At 39.8% G+C, this 17,013-nt stretch overlaps 1 protein-coding gene across 1 annotated transcript in view; it reads left to right on the plus strand.

The window, feature by feature from the left end:
- The first annotated feature begins 5,684 nt into the window (after positions 1–5,684).
- LOC113114358 (uncharacterized) overlaps positions 5,685–17,013 on the plus strand; it is a 215,847-nt gene continuing 204,518 nt past the window's right edge. Inside the window, exons 1-2 of the mRNA XM_026281269.1 lie at positions 5,685–5,825; positions 13,314–13,406. Of these exons, the coding sequence (XP_026137054.1) occupies positions 5,711–5,825; positions 13,314–13,406 (208 nt within the window). The 5' untranslated portion in view covers positions 5,685–5,710. The remainder of the gene's footprint in view (positions 5,826–13,313; positions 13,407–17,013) is intronic.

A 17,013-nucleotide genomic window follows, 5' to 3' on the forward strand; every position in this document is an offset into this window, starting at 1 on the left:
TCTTGTACTGTGGCGCTGTGCTGGCCTCCATCTTGCCTTGTGGCTCTGGGCTGGCGGCCATCTTATGCTGTGGAGCTGGTTTGGCATCCATCTTGCCTCGTGGCGCTGAGCTGGCGGTCATCTTGTGCTGTGGTGTTGGGCTGGCTTCCATCTTGCCTTGTGGTGCTGGGTTGGCGGCCATTCTGTGCAATGGTGCTGGGCCGGTGGTCATTCTGCGCAGCGGCGCTGGGCTGGGTGCCATCTTGTGCAGCGGCACTGGACTGGCGGCCATCTTGTGCGGCGCGCTGGCTCGTCAGACTTGCGCCTCATTTCCCCTCTCTGTCCACCATGGTGAGATGTCGGTTCCCAACCGAACTCACGGTCAACAGGGGGCCACAGTGGAGAGCGATGCCGGACCTCCGCTTGACCACTCACTCCTGAGCGGCCTCCCCTGGTTCCATGGAACACGACCAGGTGGGTACCCTCAAAACCATTCCTCACCCGCTCGGTGACTGGGGAGGAAATATGAATAGACATACCGCTGGATCTTTTGTGATGGAGTCCTTCTGTGACGAACATGCACCAGAGAGACACGTACAGGGAGAGGGAGAGATCCAAATGCAGGTAAGATTTATTATTCAATAAGGGTAATCCAAAATCGTTGTAAAACATAAGCCAGGTTCAAAACCAAACAAGCAGTCCATGAAAACAAACAAACCAAAAAGAGGGAACAGGAAGGAAAGGGAACTCGGATGACGAGAAAGGCAAGGGAGAATCTCGGAAGACGAGAAAGCTGGTGATACGAAGGGTAAGGACTCCATACAAACAACAGGAAAAGGCTGGAATATATAGGGAGGCTAATGACAATAGATTTCCTGCACCTGGTGCAATTAACAGGAGTTCAATTACTGTGAAGACAGGACCAGACTAGAGGAATTCTAGTGCCTATGGTGAAGTGCCTAAGGGGAGGTGAGCTCACTAGTGGACACCCAGGGAAACAGAGACTAGACAGCGTGACAGAGACATTGAGGATTCGACTGACTGCTGAACAGAGCTAAAGCTTAAGCAGAAAATTACCTAGTTGTGTTTAAGTGAAGTGACGGTTTGTTTAATGCACTTGTAATTGCATCATCAATGCTGTGCCATAATGAAATAGCCTAGACTATTTCTGATTCATGAATCTTTTGATTTAGATCAGGACTTTTGTGAGTCTTTTGAGCAGGTCTGTGAATAATTTCGTGAGATGAATGATTTGCGATCTTTGCTCTGAAGTCCTTGACTAGATCTTCTTAAAGAAAACAGAGGTTTCGTGCCAGATTTTTATGTATGTGAAATTTAACTAGAAGGAGACAACTTAAGTTATATTTTCCTATTTCTCCTTCTCTTTCAAGTAGTTGAATAATTAAAAGAAAAAATTAAAATCAGAAATAAAAGTCACTTACAAAATGAGATTTGCATGAAAATTTTGGGATGAAAATTTTGTTCTTACAATGGCAAAAAGTTAATGATTCTTCCTCAGAAATGACTGACTTAGATTATGTTCATAAGCCTTTTGCAAAATTTGTATAAATTAATCTGTGACCTCTTCATATTTAAGGAGAAAACTAAAGTTTCCAAAGTCTGACATCATTTGTTATAATTTTCAAGGGTGTAGGGACACTATATGATCCTACCAATGTCCAGCAACTGCTAAATGGTTCCTAGCAATAGTTTTATCAAACAATGAAATGTCTGTTGTCTGTTATGTCACCAACAATGCCAAAATCAAACCTATGCCCAAACACAGCACACTCCATTTTCAAAATACCATTCACTACACCAAGTTAAAGCTTATACCCTGCATGTTTGACTGTACCATTTTTATTTGGACTCATCCCAAGGTAACTAGAGATTAAGACAGCTTCAATTTTGGATCCAGCTTCTAATGAAGACTTAAATTGACCCAACACACCTCTGAATAGATCAGGTGTCCACTCCTGCGAGTACCACAGATGATGTCAGCTGTGCATCATCATACAACATAATAATTTCACCATTGCTTCAAAATGTATATATGATATTTCTAGATACTATAAATTATACTACAATAATACTATAAACACTAATAATATAATTCTCACAGCTTTACTTTTTGATACCATCTCATGAATATATATATATATTTGTAACATAAAGACATGAATTTTTGCAAAGCAGCTTTGAAAAAAAATATGCAATGTGAAAAGCACTATACGCATAAATGTGAATTACATTGAATGAGCCATTGTATTATTGGTGCTATTTTGAAGTTAAGGAGTTGACAAATGACAATACATCTGAACTGGCCTTGCATTGATGGCACACATGGAGGCTCTATATCTCAGCTGACTTTGAAAGTGTCTTGAACGTTTCACTATAGGGGTCTTATACCCCTAATTTCCCTGGGTTATCAGTCTGCTTAGACTGTCCATGCTTAATTCTAACCTGACTAGATAAAATCGCAACAACATTATTTATTGTTGCAACAAGCTAGAGTTTGATATAAATGTTACTTCTTCCTTTTCTTCTCCTTCACATTTCACCTAGTGTCACTGTCCGCTTTAGATTTATTTTAGTGCAGACTAACAGCATCATCATCTTCCCCTATAAGAGGAAGCTTCCTCTTCAGATATTTTCTCATTATGCTGTGAAGACACTTGATGAGAGCCAGAACACAGATCATCACACTCTTCTGCTGGGATTGAGTTCTTCTGAAACTGGACTTTAGAGAAATGATGCTCATCTTTGGACTGATGCTGCTGCAAACTGCTGCATGTGAGTCACTTTCACATCAGACTCTTATGATGCTGATCAATCAGATCAATCTCTGAAGTAAAATACTGTAATATTCAAGTGTTTTTAAAAACTTACAGAAAAAAATAAATAAATAACTTTGATGCCTTTGATAAAGACCCCAAAGTGATAGTTGTGTCTATAAAAGTTTGTGGTGTAAATTCAGAAATAAACTTCAGGTGTCTGAATTCCCCCCACAGCTGACAGAGCTCCTCAGAAATCTCATTCTGTAAAATATAAGTGCTGATTATGTATCAAAATACAAAAAGTACAAATTATTTTCCCTTTTCAGGAGCTTTCAAACAAAGTTTTTTTTTTTTTTTTTTTTTTTTTTTCACACATTATCACATGGTTCCGGTGCAGATCGGTGCAGATATCAGATCTCTAACTTCCACATTCCTATAAATTCTATATATCAGTAATAATAAATTACATTTTAACCGTTTTGTTGCAGTCATTATTTGCATGAAAGTATGTTCTTTACACTCAAAATGTGATGTGTGAATTCAAAGCAGAAATTTCATAACAATTATTGGTATCATTAAACATTAAGATGGTAGTGCATTCAAAAATTACAGATTTTTCTAATTTTATTGTGCACACATACCACCTTTTATTTATAAATCCAGATATTTGCATGGCAGCTAAGGATTATACAGCAGATCTCTGATTTTGGCTGGTGCAAATGTATTTAATGTTATATGAATTAAATTATGAGCAACGATATATTGGAGATGCTTTTTCTGTGTTATAAATGTCTTCCACTTGCTATTTTTTCCAATTGTTTTCAAAAAGTGCTTGGGGCAGGGGCGTAGATTACGCGGGGGATGCGGGGGAAGTGTGCCAACACTTTTATCATCACAGAACTTCGTCCCCTGCACTTTTTCGGGCAAGTGTGTTGGTATAGAGGTTTTCAAGAGCTGGGGTGAATAAATATAGATTTAAACTCAAAGAGACAGGATAGTCTGCGCATGACCTGATGTTTTTTTCGGACCCAGAATACAGCGAGATGAACATCACAGAGCGCTAAACTCTCCTGCAGTGTGTGTTTCATTCATACTCAAAGCCGGAGGCACTCTCGCGCAGAAAGACATACCAGGAAACTCCTAATGTGGGCAACAGCCTCCAGCTATCGCTGTATGAAAACAGTTGTTTAGTTTTTTTCAAGTCCAAAAAAAATCTCCAGCAGGTGATAAATAAAGTATATGAACAATGCAGTGCTAATTGACATAGCATTTATTACAGTATAGAAACTATTCTGTCTTATTATATGATAAAAAAGTGCTTGTAGTAGTCCAGCAGTTATAGATTTCTAAGCCACTTAAAAGCTATCTTATTATGATAATGTTGAAAACAGCTGAGTAGAATGTTTTCAGGTTTCTTTGATGAATACACAGTTCAGAAGAGAGCATTTATCTGAAATAGAAATCTCTTTTAAAATAATGTCTTTGACATCACTTTTGAACAATTTAAAGAATCCTTGCTAAATAAAAGTATTAATTTCTATAATTAAAAAATAAAATAAATACATTTTATGAATGTATATATATATATATATATATATATATATATATATATATATATATATATATATATACACTTACTAAGCTTTTGAATGATAGAGTGTATAATGTTGCAGAAGCTTTTTATTTCACATAAATGCTGATCTGTGGATCCTTCAATTCATCAAAGAACACTGAAAAAAATAGTACTCATCTGTTTTAAATATTGATAATCAGCAAATCAGCATATTAAGAATGATTTCTGAAGGATGTGACACTGAAGACTGGAGTAATGATGCTGAAAATTCACCTTTGATCACAGGAATACATTACATTTAAAATATATTCAAATAGAAAACTGTTATTTTAAATAGTATAAATATTTCACAATATTAGTGCTTTTGCTGTACTTTGGATCAAATAAATGCAGGCTTCGTGAGCAGAAGAGACTTCTTTCAAAACATTAAAAATCTTACTGTTAAAAAACTGTTGACTAGTAGGCAATGTAGATTACAGAAATGTTATATAAATGTGATATATATATATAGTGTCTGTGTATGTGTATTTGTGTAATTTCTGTCCCCCTCACTTTCGAAAAGATGGCTACGTCCCTGGCTTGGGGCATGAAGAAAAACTCCACTTGTTAAACCATTTTATTATGTTTTTAGATAATGATTAAGAACATAATTTAATAAACCTGATATGAAATCAAGAGTCTGATTTGTGTCTTCTGTAGAACTTGATGATGAATGTTTGTGTAATTTGTGTCTGTTGAAATTCATGATGAGAGAGATGATATTTCTAGCAGCAGTAACACTCTGACTCTGTCAATGTTGGTACATTTCATCTTGTGTGTGTTTTGTTCTTCAGGTCTGGATCAGATTTGCACATTTGATGAATTAAATTCGATCAAACGATGTTACGCAGCTCTGGGACACAAACTCAGTCTGCAGATGAAGCTGTACCCTACATATGATGAACTTTATTTGTTTAAGACGTTAAATGATGGCAGTAGACTGGATCTTTTTAGCATAACAGAAAATAAAGAGCATAAACATGAATCCATCAGAAACAGATCTGATTTCTTCTTTGATAATATGACTCTGACCATAAACAATGTGACCAGAAAAGATTCAGGAAGCTACACATCATATGTCCTTGAGATAGATATGGCAATGCACAGTGATCTTCATATAATTGTTGAAGGTACACAAAATCTCTCAATCAGACTCATTCTGTCTTGACACTGACTCTGGTTATTTGTTGACTGTCATTTGTCCCTCCCTCCAGCTCCTATTGGCTCATTTGAAGTGTCAATCATCTGCTCCTCCAATCAGACTTCAGTGTTCTGCTCCTCTGAGGGGGATCAGCTCTTCTACAGGTGGGCTCTGAATGGAAAAATACTAGAAGAAGGACAAATGGTTGGAAACAGCAGCATTGATCTGGATGAAGGAACTGAAGGAAACATCAGCTGCAGCGTGAAGAACCAAGTCAGTCACGCACAGAAGACCATTAGACTCAAACCCTGTCCTGGTGAGATATATATATATATGTATGTATGTGTGTGTGTATATGTATTAAAATCTCACCATATATATATATATATATATATATATATATATATATATATATATATATATATATATATATATATATATATATATATATATATATATATGTTTGTGTGTGTATATAAACCACAGCAGCACCAATGATGAAGAACAGTCAAGATTCTTAACTGGGCTCTTAATGGACTCTATGCACGGCACGTAGCTTGCATATTTGTGGCGAAATCTCAGGATGCATAAAAGCTTCCAGTCTTTATTCAGCCATAGCGTGAGTGCATTACCAGTTGCAATCTTTTGTCAAGTAACGATTAATATAAAACTATAAAAAATATAAAAATATTTATACATTTTATTGTTATAATATTACACAGTAGGGATGTCCTGATCAGGTTCTCTTGAGTCCTAGTCCGAGTCATTTGATTTTGAGTATCTGCCGATACCGAGTCCCGATCTGATACTTTTATAATACATTAAAAAAAAGAATAAAGAAGAGCGAAAAAACAGATCCAGGATGTTCAATAAATTACATATTGAAATACATTCAAACATACAACAGCTATTTTAAATAGGCTAGTAAAAGTATTTCAAAATCTTACTTTTTTGCTGTACTTTGGATCAAATAAATGCAGGATTGGTGAACAGAAGGGACTTTCACCAAAAAACATTAACAAGCTTACTGTTCAAAAATTTCTGACTGGTAGTATAGGCAACTTAAATTTTTCTGTAATTTCTAGCTTTTAATTGGCTTAGAAATCTATAAATGCTGGACAATAACAAATAATAATGATCTGTTTATATACTACAAACACTGTTTATCACATAATAAGGAAGAATAGTTTCTATACTGTAATAAATGCTATGTCAATTAGCACTGCATTGTTCATATACTTTATTTATCACCTGCTGGAGATGACTTGAAAAACAATTTATTGTCGTGATCATATATTAATGTCTTCGTGTTTGCATAAGTTCCTGTTTTCCTGTGAGCACCACAGCGATAGCTGGACGCTTTTGTCCATGTTAGGAAATTCCTGTTATCAGCGCGAGATCGCGCTCCGGCTTCGAGTATGAATGAAACACACACTACATGAGAGTTTAGCGCTCTGTGATGTTCAACTCGCTGTATTCTGGGTCTGAATGAAATATCAGGTCCTGCGCAGACTATCATGTCTCTTTGAGTTTGAATCTATATTTATTCACACCAGCTCTTGAAAACAAAGTGATGCCGCACGCGTTGGTGTTTCTGAGTCAAAAGGGTCTAACTCTGTGCCATCGTATAACTAAAGATGTGTTAAAAATTAATGAGAATATATATATATATATCGGAGTCCTGATACAGAGCCAATGTCCGATTCCAATCGAGTCTGAAACCACGCTATAGGCCCGATTTTCGATCACGTGATCGGATCTGGACATCCCTATTACAAAGTATACCACAGTAATATACTTATTTAATGAATAGTTCCAGAAAGTTAAACATCCATGAAGGAGGTTTGTCACACTATTGCTGTGTCCTGCTTTGTGAGGCTTCTCAAAGGGTTTTTCACATTTCTCCCCTGGACGAAGAAACTCACAACAAGTGGATTTAGTAGTAGATGTAAAGAGTTTAAAATCAATTGGGCAATATGTGATTGCTTGATGTGGGCATAACCGCTGATCATCAGTAATCAGCGGCAGCTTCAGGTAATTTCCTATTTAATGCCCTGTCTTTCGTCTCATGTCTGTCAGATAATTGTTGGAGTTTCCCCGTGTTTAAGTTCCTCTTGTTTAAGTTCTCCTCGTGTGTTCCTTCGGCTGCATTGAGTTCATCGCATCAAGCTGTACCACACCTGACTCATCACTCACCACTCCGGGGAATTCTTCACACTGTCATCACTCACCTTATCTGGATTGCCCATGGAAATCCCTGCGTCACCACTCTCCTGCTGGCTGCAATGGGAAGAGCTTTTGCTGTTTTCTCAATAAAGAGTTATTTTACTTGCAACTTGCATCTGCTTATCTTTCACGAAACAGAACTATCTGACCAACATTAGAGATGCAGCAAGTTCCACTTCACTGACTTTACTGACTTATCAAGAGGACAAGGTCAAGAGGTTTTATTTGTCATTTGCATAACACTGGGGGAAACTGGGCATTAAAATGCTTGTGATGAGGCTCAGACATACAGTGACAATAACAAGACAAAATAGACATATGTATGTGGAGAGCACTGAAATTTTTGAGTGACTTCAGTGCCCATAGACAGAAAGACACAGACAGAGCATTATATAAACATAAGTGGCAGTAACAGATACAATATGGATCAGCAGCACTCCTGAGTAATCCCACTGCACCGCCCACACCACCGGAGCCGAGTAACCAACCTGAGCCGCGCCTATCCATTCCTCAGAGCTATGCTGGTGAGTGCAATTTTTTCATAGCCTTTCTCACAAGGTACTCTATGAACTTTTCCCTACAGCCCAGGACCTTTGAGAGAGAAGAGTCCAAGGTGGCATTTGTGCTCACCCTCCTCACGGGTCAGCCAGTGCTATGGGGGATGGCGGCATGCTGCACCTCGTTCCAGGCACTTGCTGCCGAGATGAAGAGGGTCTTCGACCATGTGGTAGCAGGAAAGGACGCTGCCAGACTCCGCGCAGATCTAAGACAAGGTGATCGTACGGTAGTCGACTACTCTATCGAGTACAGAACATTGGCAGCAGAGTGCAGATGGAACAAGGAGGCGCAGTGGGACATGTTCTTGCATAGTCTGGCCGACCGTGTCCAAAGGGAAATATACATCTTGGACCTCCCTCAGAGTCTCAACGGATTTGTTGACCTGGCGCTGCATGTAGATGCTCATCTCAACTGCATGGAACGGTGCACTCATCCTAACCGTAGATTCGGAGGCCCTGAAGGCCGATCGACCAGCAAGGACAAGAGAGGCGGAGGCCCTGAGGAAATTTGTCTATACTGAGGAGGAACGGGCCATTTCCTACATTCGTGTCCAGTAAAAGAGCAGGCCCGATAGTAATGAAAAGGCTACTATCAGGTGGGTTCTCAGCTGAGAAGTCCTCAAAATCCACTCTCCTTCCGGTAAGACTGAGATGGGCCAACCACACTCACACCTGCCAAGCCTTACTGGACCCCCGGAGCCGAGGGTAATTTCATGGACACTCACTTCGCCCAGAAATTCCACCTCCCCATCACACCACTCACCAGACAGGTCTCTGTTACTCCCCAGTATCTCCCTTACTACCGGTCCTATAACCTTTTCCATGTCAGGCAACCACACTGAGACCATCAGGTTTTTCCTCATGGACTCCCCTTTGGCACCCATAGTTCTTGTCACCCCTGGCTTACTTTACACAACCCCAGGGTGGATTGGCGCCAGCACTTAATTACCGAATGGAGCACTCAGTGTTATGAGTCTTGTCTTGTGTCTGCTAGTCCATCTATTTCTGTTTCTGTGTTTCAGGAGAAGGCAGTGGACTTATCAAACATGCCCATGGAGTATTTGTATCTAAAGGAAGTGTTCAGTAAGTCCCGTGCTGCTTCTCTCCCTCCGCATTGTCCCTATGACTGTGCTATAGATCTATTGCCAGGTAAGGGCAAGCTTTACTCTCTTTCTGTTCCCAAGAGGGAGGCCATGGAGAAATATATTTCTGATTCTCTGGCAGCGGGGTTCATCCGATCTTCCTCTTCTCCAGTGGGGGTGAGATTCTTTTTTGTGGGGAAGAAGATTGGTTCCTTGCGACCTTGTATTGTTTACAGAAGACTGAAAAACATCATGGTAAAGAATACCTATCCTTTGCTGTTGATGTCTTCAGCTTTTGAGAGGCTGCAGGGAGCATCTGTTTTCACAAACTTGGATTTATTTATGTAACGCTTATCATTTGGTTCATAATCAGAAGGGGGGAATGGAAAACAACTTTTAACACCCCCAGATGGAATTTTTAAAATGTGGTTATGCCGTTCAGTTATTTTCCAGGCACTTGTGAATGACGTGCTGAGAGACATGGTAGATCAATTAATATATGTCTACCTGGATGACATATAGATTTTTTCATCTTCTCTCCAGGAACACGTTCAGCACGTCAGACGAGTGCTTCAGAGGCTGCTAGAGAAAGGTCTTTTTGTCAAGGCAGAGAAATGTGATTTTCAAGCACAGTCTGTTTCCTTTCTAGGATACATCGTCTCGTCTGAGTGAGTACGTATGGACCCTGACAAGGTTAAAGCTGTGGTAGATTGGCCAAGTCCAGATTCCCGTAAGGCCCTACAGAGGTTTCTGGGGTTTGCCAGTTTTTACTGGCGTTTCATCCCCAATTTCAGCCAACTAGCCACTCCTTGACCTGCCCCAGAATGACATTCAGGTGGTCTGATACAACTGAGGCTGTATTTGCTAAACTTAAGAGCTGATTCATTTAGGCCCCCATTCTCATAGCCCCTGATCCTTCACGTCAGTTCGTGGTGGAGGTTGATGCATCAGAGGTGGGGGTAGGTGCAGTTCTATCTCAGCGTTCTTCTACAGATGACAAGATGCATCCCTGCGCATTTCTTTCCAATCATTTATCAGCCGCCGAATGTAATTATGACATTGGGAACAGAGAGTTGTTGGCAGTCAAATTAGCATTGGAAGAATGGCATCATTGGTTAGAAGGGCCGGTGGTACCTTTTATCATTTGGACTGATCACAAGAACCTGGAATATATCAGGTCTGCTAAGAGACTTAACTCCAGGCAGGCTCAATGGGCACTTTTTTCGGACGATTAAATTTTTTCTCACTTTTACCGCTCGGGTTCAAAAAATGTCAAACCCGTTTCTTTGTCACGTATTTTTTAATCCTTCCGAACGCCCATCTACTCCCGAGTCTATTTTACCCGAGATATTAGTCATCTCCACTCTGACATGGGAGGTCGAATCGAGGGTCAGAAAGATCAAGCAACGATTCTGGTGGCCATTGATGGCTTACGAGATTCGCAATTTTGTTTTGGCTTGTTCGGTTTGTGCCACTGGTAAGACTTCCAATCGATCCCCAGATGGGCTACTACAACCGCTGTTGGTCCCTTCAAGACCCTGGTCCCAAATAGCGCTAGATTTAATTACTGCCCTCACACACTCACAGGGGAAAATGGTCATTTTGACCATAGTGGACTGGTTCTCGAAGGCAGCTCATTTTATTCCCTTGCCCAAATTACCGTCTGCCAAGGAGACAGCGGAAACTGCTGTAGATCACGTCTTTCGGCTACATGGCCTCCCAATGGATGTGGTTTTCGACAGGGGACCCCAATTTGTGTCCAAATTTTGCCAGGAGTTTTGTAAGTTACTGGGTGCAACTGTCTTATATTCAGGGTTGTGATATTTGGTATCCAAGAATGTGGATTTCTCATAAGACTGATTGTTTGATGTGGGCTTTATCTGCATGTCATTTCCTAAGCCTATTCACTGCCCTGTCTTTCGTCTCATGTTTGTCAGATCATTGTTGGAGTTTCCCCGTGTTGTTTCCTGTTTAAGTTCTCCTCGTGTGTTCCTTCAACTGCATTAAGTTCGTCATGTCAAGCTGTACCGGTTCCAGTCTCATTGTGGATTCTACACCTGACTCATCACTTACCACTCCGGGGAATTCTTCACACTGTTGTCACTCAGCAAGTCCCTGCGTCACCATTCTCCTGCTGGCTGCAGGGGAACGTATGGGAAGCCAAACACACCAAAAGTAGGGTGAAACAGCGCGGTATGAAAGGGTAACCAACTCGACAGCTCAGAAAGGACGTGTTTACCAGCGCCACTGAACTGACAGTGCGGCGCTAACTAATCTCACCAACGTGACACTGATCAGTTACAACAGCACAGTGAATGACATTTTAAAGTGGATGTCAAACCAACTTTTGGTGTATTTACTTCCACCAACTGGACTGGAGTGTGAAGCACTAATAAGCAATATATAGTATATATATTCTCCTGATTAATCTCATTTCTTTAATGTATTTAACAATACCAAAAAGGCTTGACAAATTATATGATTCAAGCCATGTTACTTACTTCCTTAATGAGTTTTAACCCTTCTTTTTCATTATTTTTTTTTCCATTTTGAAAGCTCTGCAACGGATTTAAAGGTCCCGTTATATGCACTTTTTTGAAGCTTTGATTGTGTTTACAGTGTGCAATATAACTTGTATTCATGTTTCGCGTGTAAAAAAAACACAGTATTTTTCACACAATTCACCTATCTGTATACCGCTGTTTTCACTCTCATAAAAACGGCTGATGGCTTCCTAAAGCCCCTCCTTCAGAAATAAGTAACGAGTTCTGATTGGGCCAGCGGTTCCTGTGTTGTGATTCGACAGCAGCTGAGCGCAGGCTGCCCTCCTGGTAACACGATTGGACTAGTTTTGAGAAGCAAGTGGGCAGGAGCATGTGCTGGAGATGTACTCACAGGAGCATTTTTACTGACGAGATGCGCATGAAAATCGCAATCGTTTTTTTTTGCACACCCCTAACATCTAGTTAACAAAGCTAAACAGCATTGCCCTTTGTGTAATACGTTACAGAAACTGTTAAACGCACCAACTTAAATAATAAAATACACTGGTTTTGGTCCATAAACAACGCCTTCTCCAGACAGAGAGGGAACTGCTCCATCTTTCAAGAATAATCTTTGTGCGAATCCGGCATCAAACTGATTGAGATTGAGGAAGTTGTCCTCTGCAAAATGTGCTGCACATAGTTTTACACGTGGATTATAATTTTCGGGAACCGAGTTATACATAAATTGTAACCATTAATCTCCAAGTACAACGTCCCTGGGAAGGCCAAACAAAGATGATTGGACTCTGAAAATAACAGCGTTCGACGACATGGCGACAAACACAAATGCAACTCTTCCGCTTCTCCGTCGGAGCGTAACAAGACCACGCCCCCCTGTTTGTGAATTCATGTGGGTGGAGGTTAGTCAAAAAACTGTTTTAGTGACGTCATTACTGCAGGAACTAGAGGGATGTAGTCCAAACGGGTCGTTTTTTGTAGGCAAATTCTGTTAAATAAAATATCTCGCTTGGCATTGAACTTTGAGCTTTAGAATTTTACAGATATTATTTATACTCTAACAACAACATTGCACACTAACTAAAGTTTAAAACATGGGATCACGAAGAATGGGACCTTTAAGTAAGCAACCTTAGGAACAACGCCGAAGTGACCGTGTATAGAGTCCGTTCTTGAAAGCCATAGCATGACTAGTTTGTTTCAGTTTGATCTCAGCAGTGAATTGTTTTGATGTGCTTCAGAGAGAAAGCAGCTGATTCTGTGCTGATGTTTAATTACAGCATCAACTACTGCACCTGTGACCTCTAGTGTGACCTCTGCAGTGACCAGCATCACACAGACATCAGAATGTGGTAGTAGTTTAACAAATACACTCCTGCAATCATGAAGGATGGGTTTTGTTTTGTGTCTGATTCTTGATTTTTATTGTGTTCAGTGTCTCTGGTGTTTGTTGTGGTCTGGTGTCTTCAGCTGATGGTTCTGTTCGGTCTGTTAGGAGCTTTTCACATCTACATGAGACACACATCAGGTGAGAGACATTTATCATCATCATTTATGGATTTGACATTCAAATATTAAGAGTGTGAAGATGATGATGGTGAAGATGATGATGATGTGTTTAGGAAAAAAAAAACAGGAAGATCAGAAAGTGAGGATGAGAAGATTTAGAGAAGGACATGAACACACAGCAGAAGATTCATGAGAGCAGCAGCAGATCATCACATCTATGAGAAATAACTTTATAATTTCACATCAATCCAGCTTTCACCTGTCTTTTATTTCTCTGAATCATATCTGTCAGATTGTGAAGTCATTTTGTGTTTATTTTCATATTTCTGCTCTTGCTCATTTACTTATTAGGTTTGTAATGGTTGATATCTCTTCATTTTCAGCATCTGTTTAGATGTTTTATCTGTTTGAAAATCTTTATCCGTTTTGGAGTGTCTGTTTTGTATTTGTTCTTTGATGACTTTTAACATGTTTAATTTGTGTGTAAAAAATCAGTGTTAGAAATAGCATGCATTGAAATAAAACTGTATTTGCAGTCAAAAGTCAAAAGCATATTGAACGATCACTTTTTTACAGTCAATGAATACTCTAACATACAGTGAATGCAGTCAATTAACATTTTAAGCAACAGAAAGCACACAATTAATTTAAAAATAAATTAAAACAAATGACAAAAAACACTGCATTCCAAAGTTTTTGCTGGTCAGCCACTGAACATTGGTTAATTTCAGTGAACTCAGCAAATTTACTTATGAATTGACTGGAAAAGTGTTCATCTTGTAACTATTTAGGGTTAAATCTAGTGCTATGAGATGACTGTAGGATCAAAGAAAATCTGCACACATTTCTATCATGGTCCAACAAAGATAAGGAACAGATATCGGCATCACAAAACAGCTGAAAATAAAGAAGTAGAAATGAAAATGTAGTCTATTCGTTAATAGGATTTATGATTGCAGAGTAAAAGTTGAAATACTTAGCAGAAGGATTTAATAAACACCAACTATCCAACAATGAGGATAATGCTGTGTTCACACCAAACGCGAATAGAGTGTCAAATTCGCGTCTACCGCGTCTAGTTTGCCGCTTGACCATTTTGAGATCATTCGCATGTTAAATTAACTTCACAACAGACGCGAATTCGCGTCATGGGGGGGGGCTTCTGCCAGCTGAGTTCACGCAGCATTTTCAACCGCCATTTTTATTCGGATAATTTTCAAAATATTACTGTTATTGTGTCATGAAATATAGTTTTAAAAGTATTTCAGGCGAGAATGTAGTTGTTTTAAACTCAAATATGCGGTTTATTTATAATGACAGCGTCAATTTAAAAAAATGTGTTTCGCCGATCTCGGAGATGAGCTCCATGCAATCAGCGGGAGCTCCGTCATCATGTATCCGCAGAGAGCAGCCTCACCTCGGCTAGATCTTCTGACATTTGCCGCTGGCTCTGATGTCTCTTTAGTGGTTCAAGATAAAATATAATTAGTTTGGGGTAAAATGAAACGTTTCTTATCTTTGGCCTTTATTCAATTGATCTATTAATATGTTTTATATTATATATAGATCCTTTTTATTCCTGTCTCTATAGAAATATGAACTTTTGTCATATAGCTCCGGTTGACTGCTCACTGACAACATCAGTCGTTCCTCCTTGTTGAATGAGTGGAGAAGGGTATTCCTGCACAACCGGAGGTTGCAGGAACATACTGTTGAATGAGTAACTCCTAGCAGGCTCCTGATTGTTTAACGCGGTGCGAATTGACGCCAAAGTTCAAATATTTCAACTCTGGCGGCAGACGCGAATTCGCATCAAACGCTAAATGCACAAAAAGCATTATTCGCGCTTAACGTTCATTTCGCGCGAAGCGCTCTATTCGCGTGTCAATTCGTGTCATTCGGCGCGATAGGTTGAAACAACAGCATTTGGTGTGAACACAGCATAAGGTTACATATTGCCGAAATTTGTCAGAATAAACAGTGTGATTCCTTTGGTCAAGATCTATCTGGGATATGAAACATTACAGAATTTGTTTCTGCACCCAATTCAATTTCCAAATTCAAACATTTCAAGCGATAGGTTGAAACAACATAGAAAAAAGTAGGGTCAGGAATGCAAGGGTCAAAAACTCAAATATATACAATATTCCTGTTCTCCACTTTTGTTTTTATAAGTGCTATTCTACCACCTGCATCACAAATTTGATCTAAAATAGTAATATAAGTAGTAAGTCCTTTGCACAATATTAGGACACCTCTTGCTTCTTGCGGGGAGAATTACATTTTAGGTTGAGCTTGATTGAGAATGACTTTTAGCGTTGCAGGATACAGAGGGAAATTCTGGATGCCAGCTTCTCTCATTTACTTCCTAACTGGCGCTAATGCACTTCTTTATGCGGTGAACAGAGAAAACTCTAAAAATTAAGACAGCATTGCTCTGTAAGATGTTTTCACTGGGGCTTGAAGTCTGGCGGCCCACAAAAAGAGCTCCCTGTCTGTGTATCACAACAGTTTGAAGATGAAAACCCATGGTTAACGCGATCTGAGGAGAGCCTTGTGTACACTATGCACTCGCTTCACTTCAATCTCTTTGCCCATCAGAGATGGGAGCCACTTCGGTAGTGATCTTTTCAAAAAGATCACTACACTCCATCGTCCGACACGTAAGTGCTACGTTAGCCGAAGGTAAAGTGCACACTCATTGTTTGCCTGGTGCTCGTGTTCTCGATGTTTCTGCGCAGATACCCGCGATCCTGAAGGACGACGAGAGCCCGAGAGCGGTCGTGCTTCACGCCGGGGTTAACGACACCACGCTGCGGCAGACGGAGACGCTGAAGAGGGACTTCAGGAGCCTGATCGAGACGGTTCGCAGCACGACGCCCGCGGCGACGATCGTCGTGTCAGGACCACTGCCCACGTATCGACGAGGACACGAAAGGTTCAGTAGACTTTTTGCTTTAAATGAATGGTTGTTGTCATGGTGTAAAGAACAGAAACTGCTATTTGTTAATAACTGGAATCTTTTCTGGGAGCGTCCAAGGCTGTTTCGTGCTGATGGATTACACCCCAGTCGAGTCGGAGCGGAGCTTCTCTCTGACAACATCTCCAGGACACTTCGCTCCATGTGACTAGTAAGTCAATTCTCAAATAACCATTATGATGAGTTTTGTTCCACCCGCTTAAATGATAAAAGTACTTGTGCTGTAAAACCTATTAAGACTGTGTCTGTTCCCCGAATAGTGAGGTCAAAATATAAATATAAATATAATGTAGGATCTAGAAAAAATCTTATCGTAATTAAACCAGAAAAATGTAAAGTAAATGAACAAAAACAATTTTTAAAGTTTGGGCTCATAAATATTAGATCACTCACACCAAAAGCAGTTATTGTAAATGAAATGATCACAGATAATAGTTTTGATTTACTCTGCTTGACTGAAACCTGGCTAAAACCAAATGATTATTTTGGTCTAAATGAGTCTACTCCACCAAACTACTGTTATAAACATGAGCCCCGTCAGACTGGTCGTGGCGGGGGTGTTGCAACAATATGTAGTGATATTCTCAATGTTACCCAGAAAACAGGATACAGGTTTAACTCTTTTGAAATACTAATGCTAAATGTT

Source organism: Carassius auratus, chromosome 14 (assembly GCF_003368295.1).
Source record: "Carassius auratus strain Wakin chromosome 14, ASM336829v1, whole genome shotgun sequence".
Classification (NCBI taxonomy): domain Eukaryota; kingdom Metazoa; phylum Chordata; class Actinopteri; order Cypriniformes; family Cyprinidae; genus Carassius; species Carassius auratus.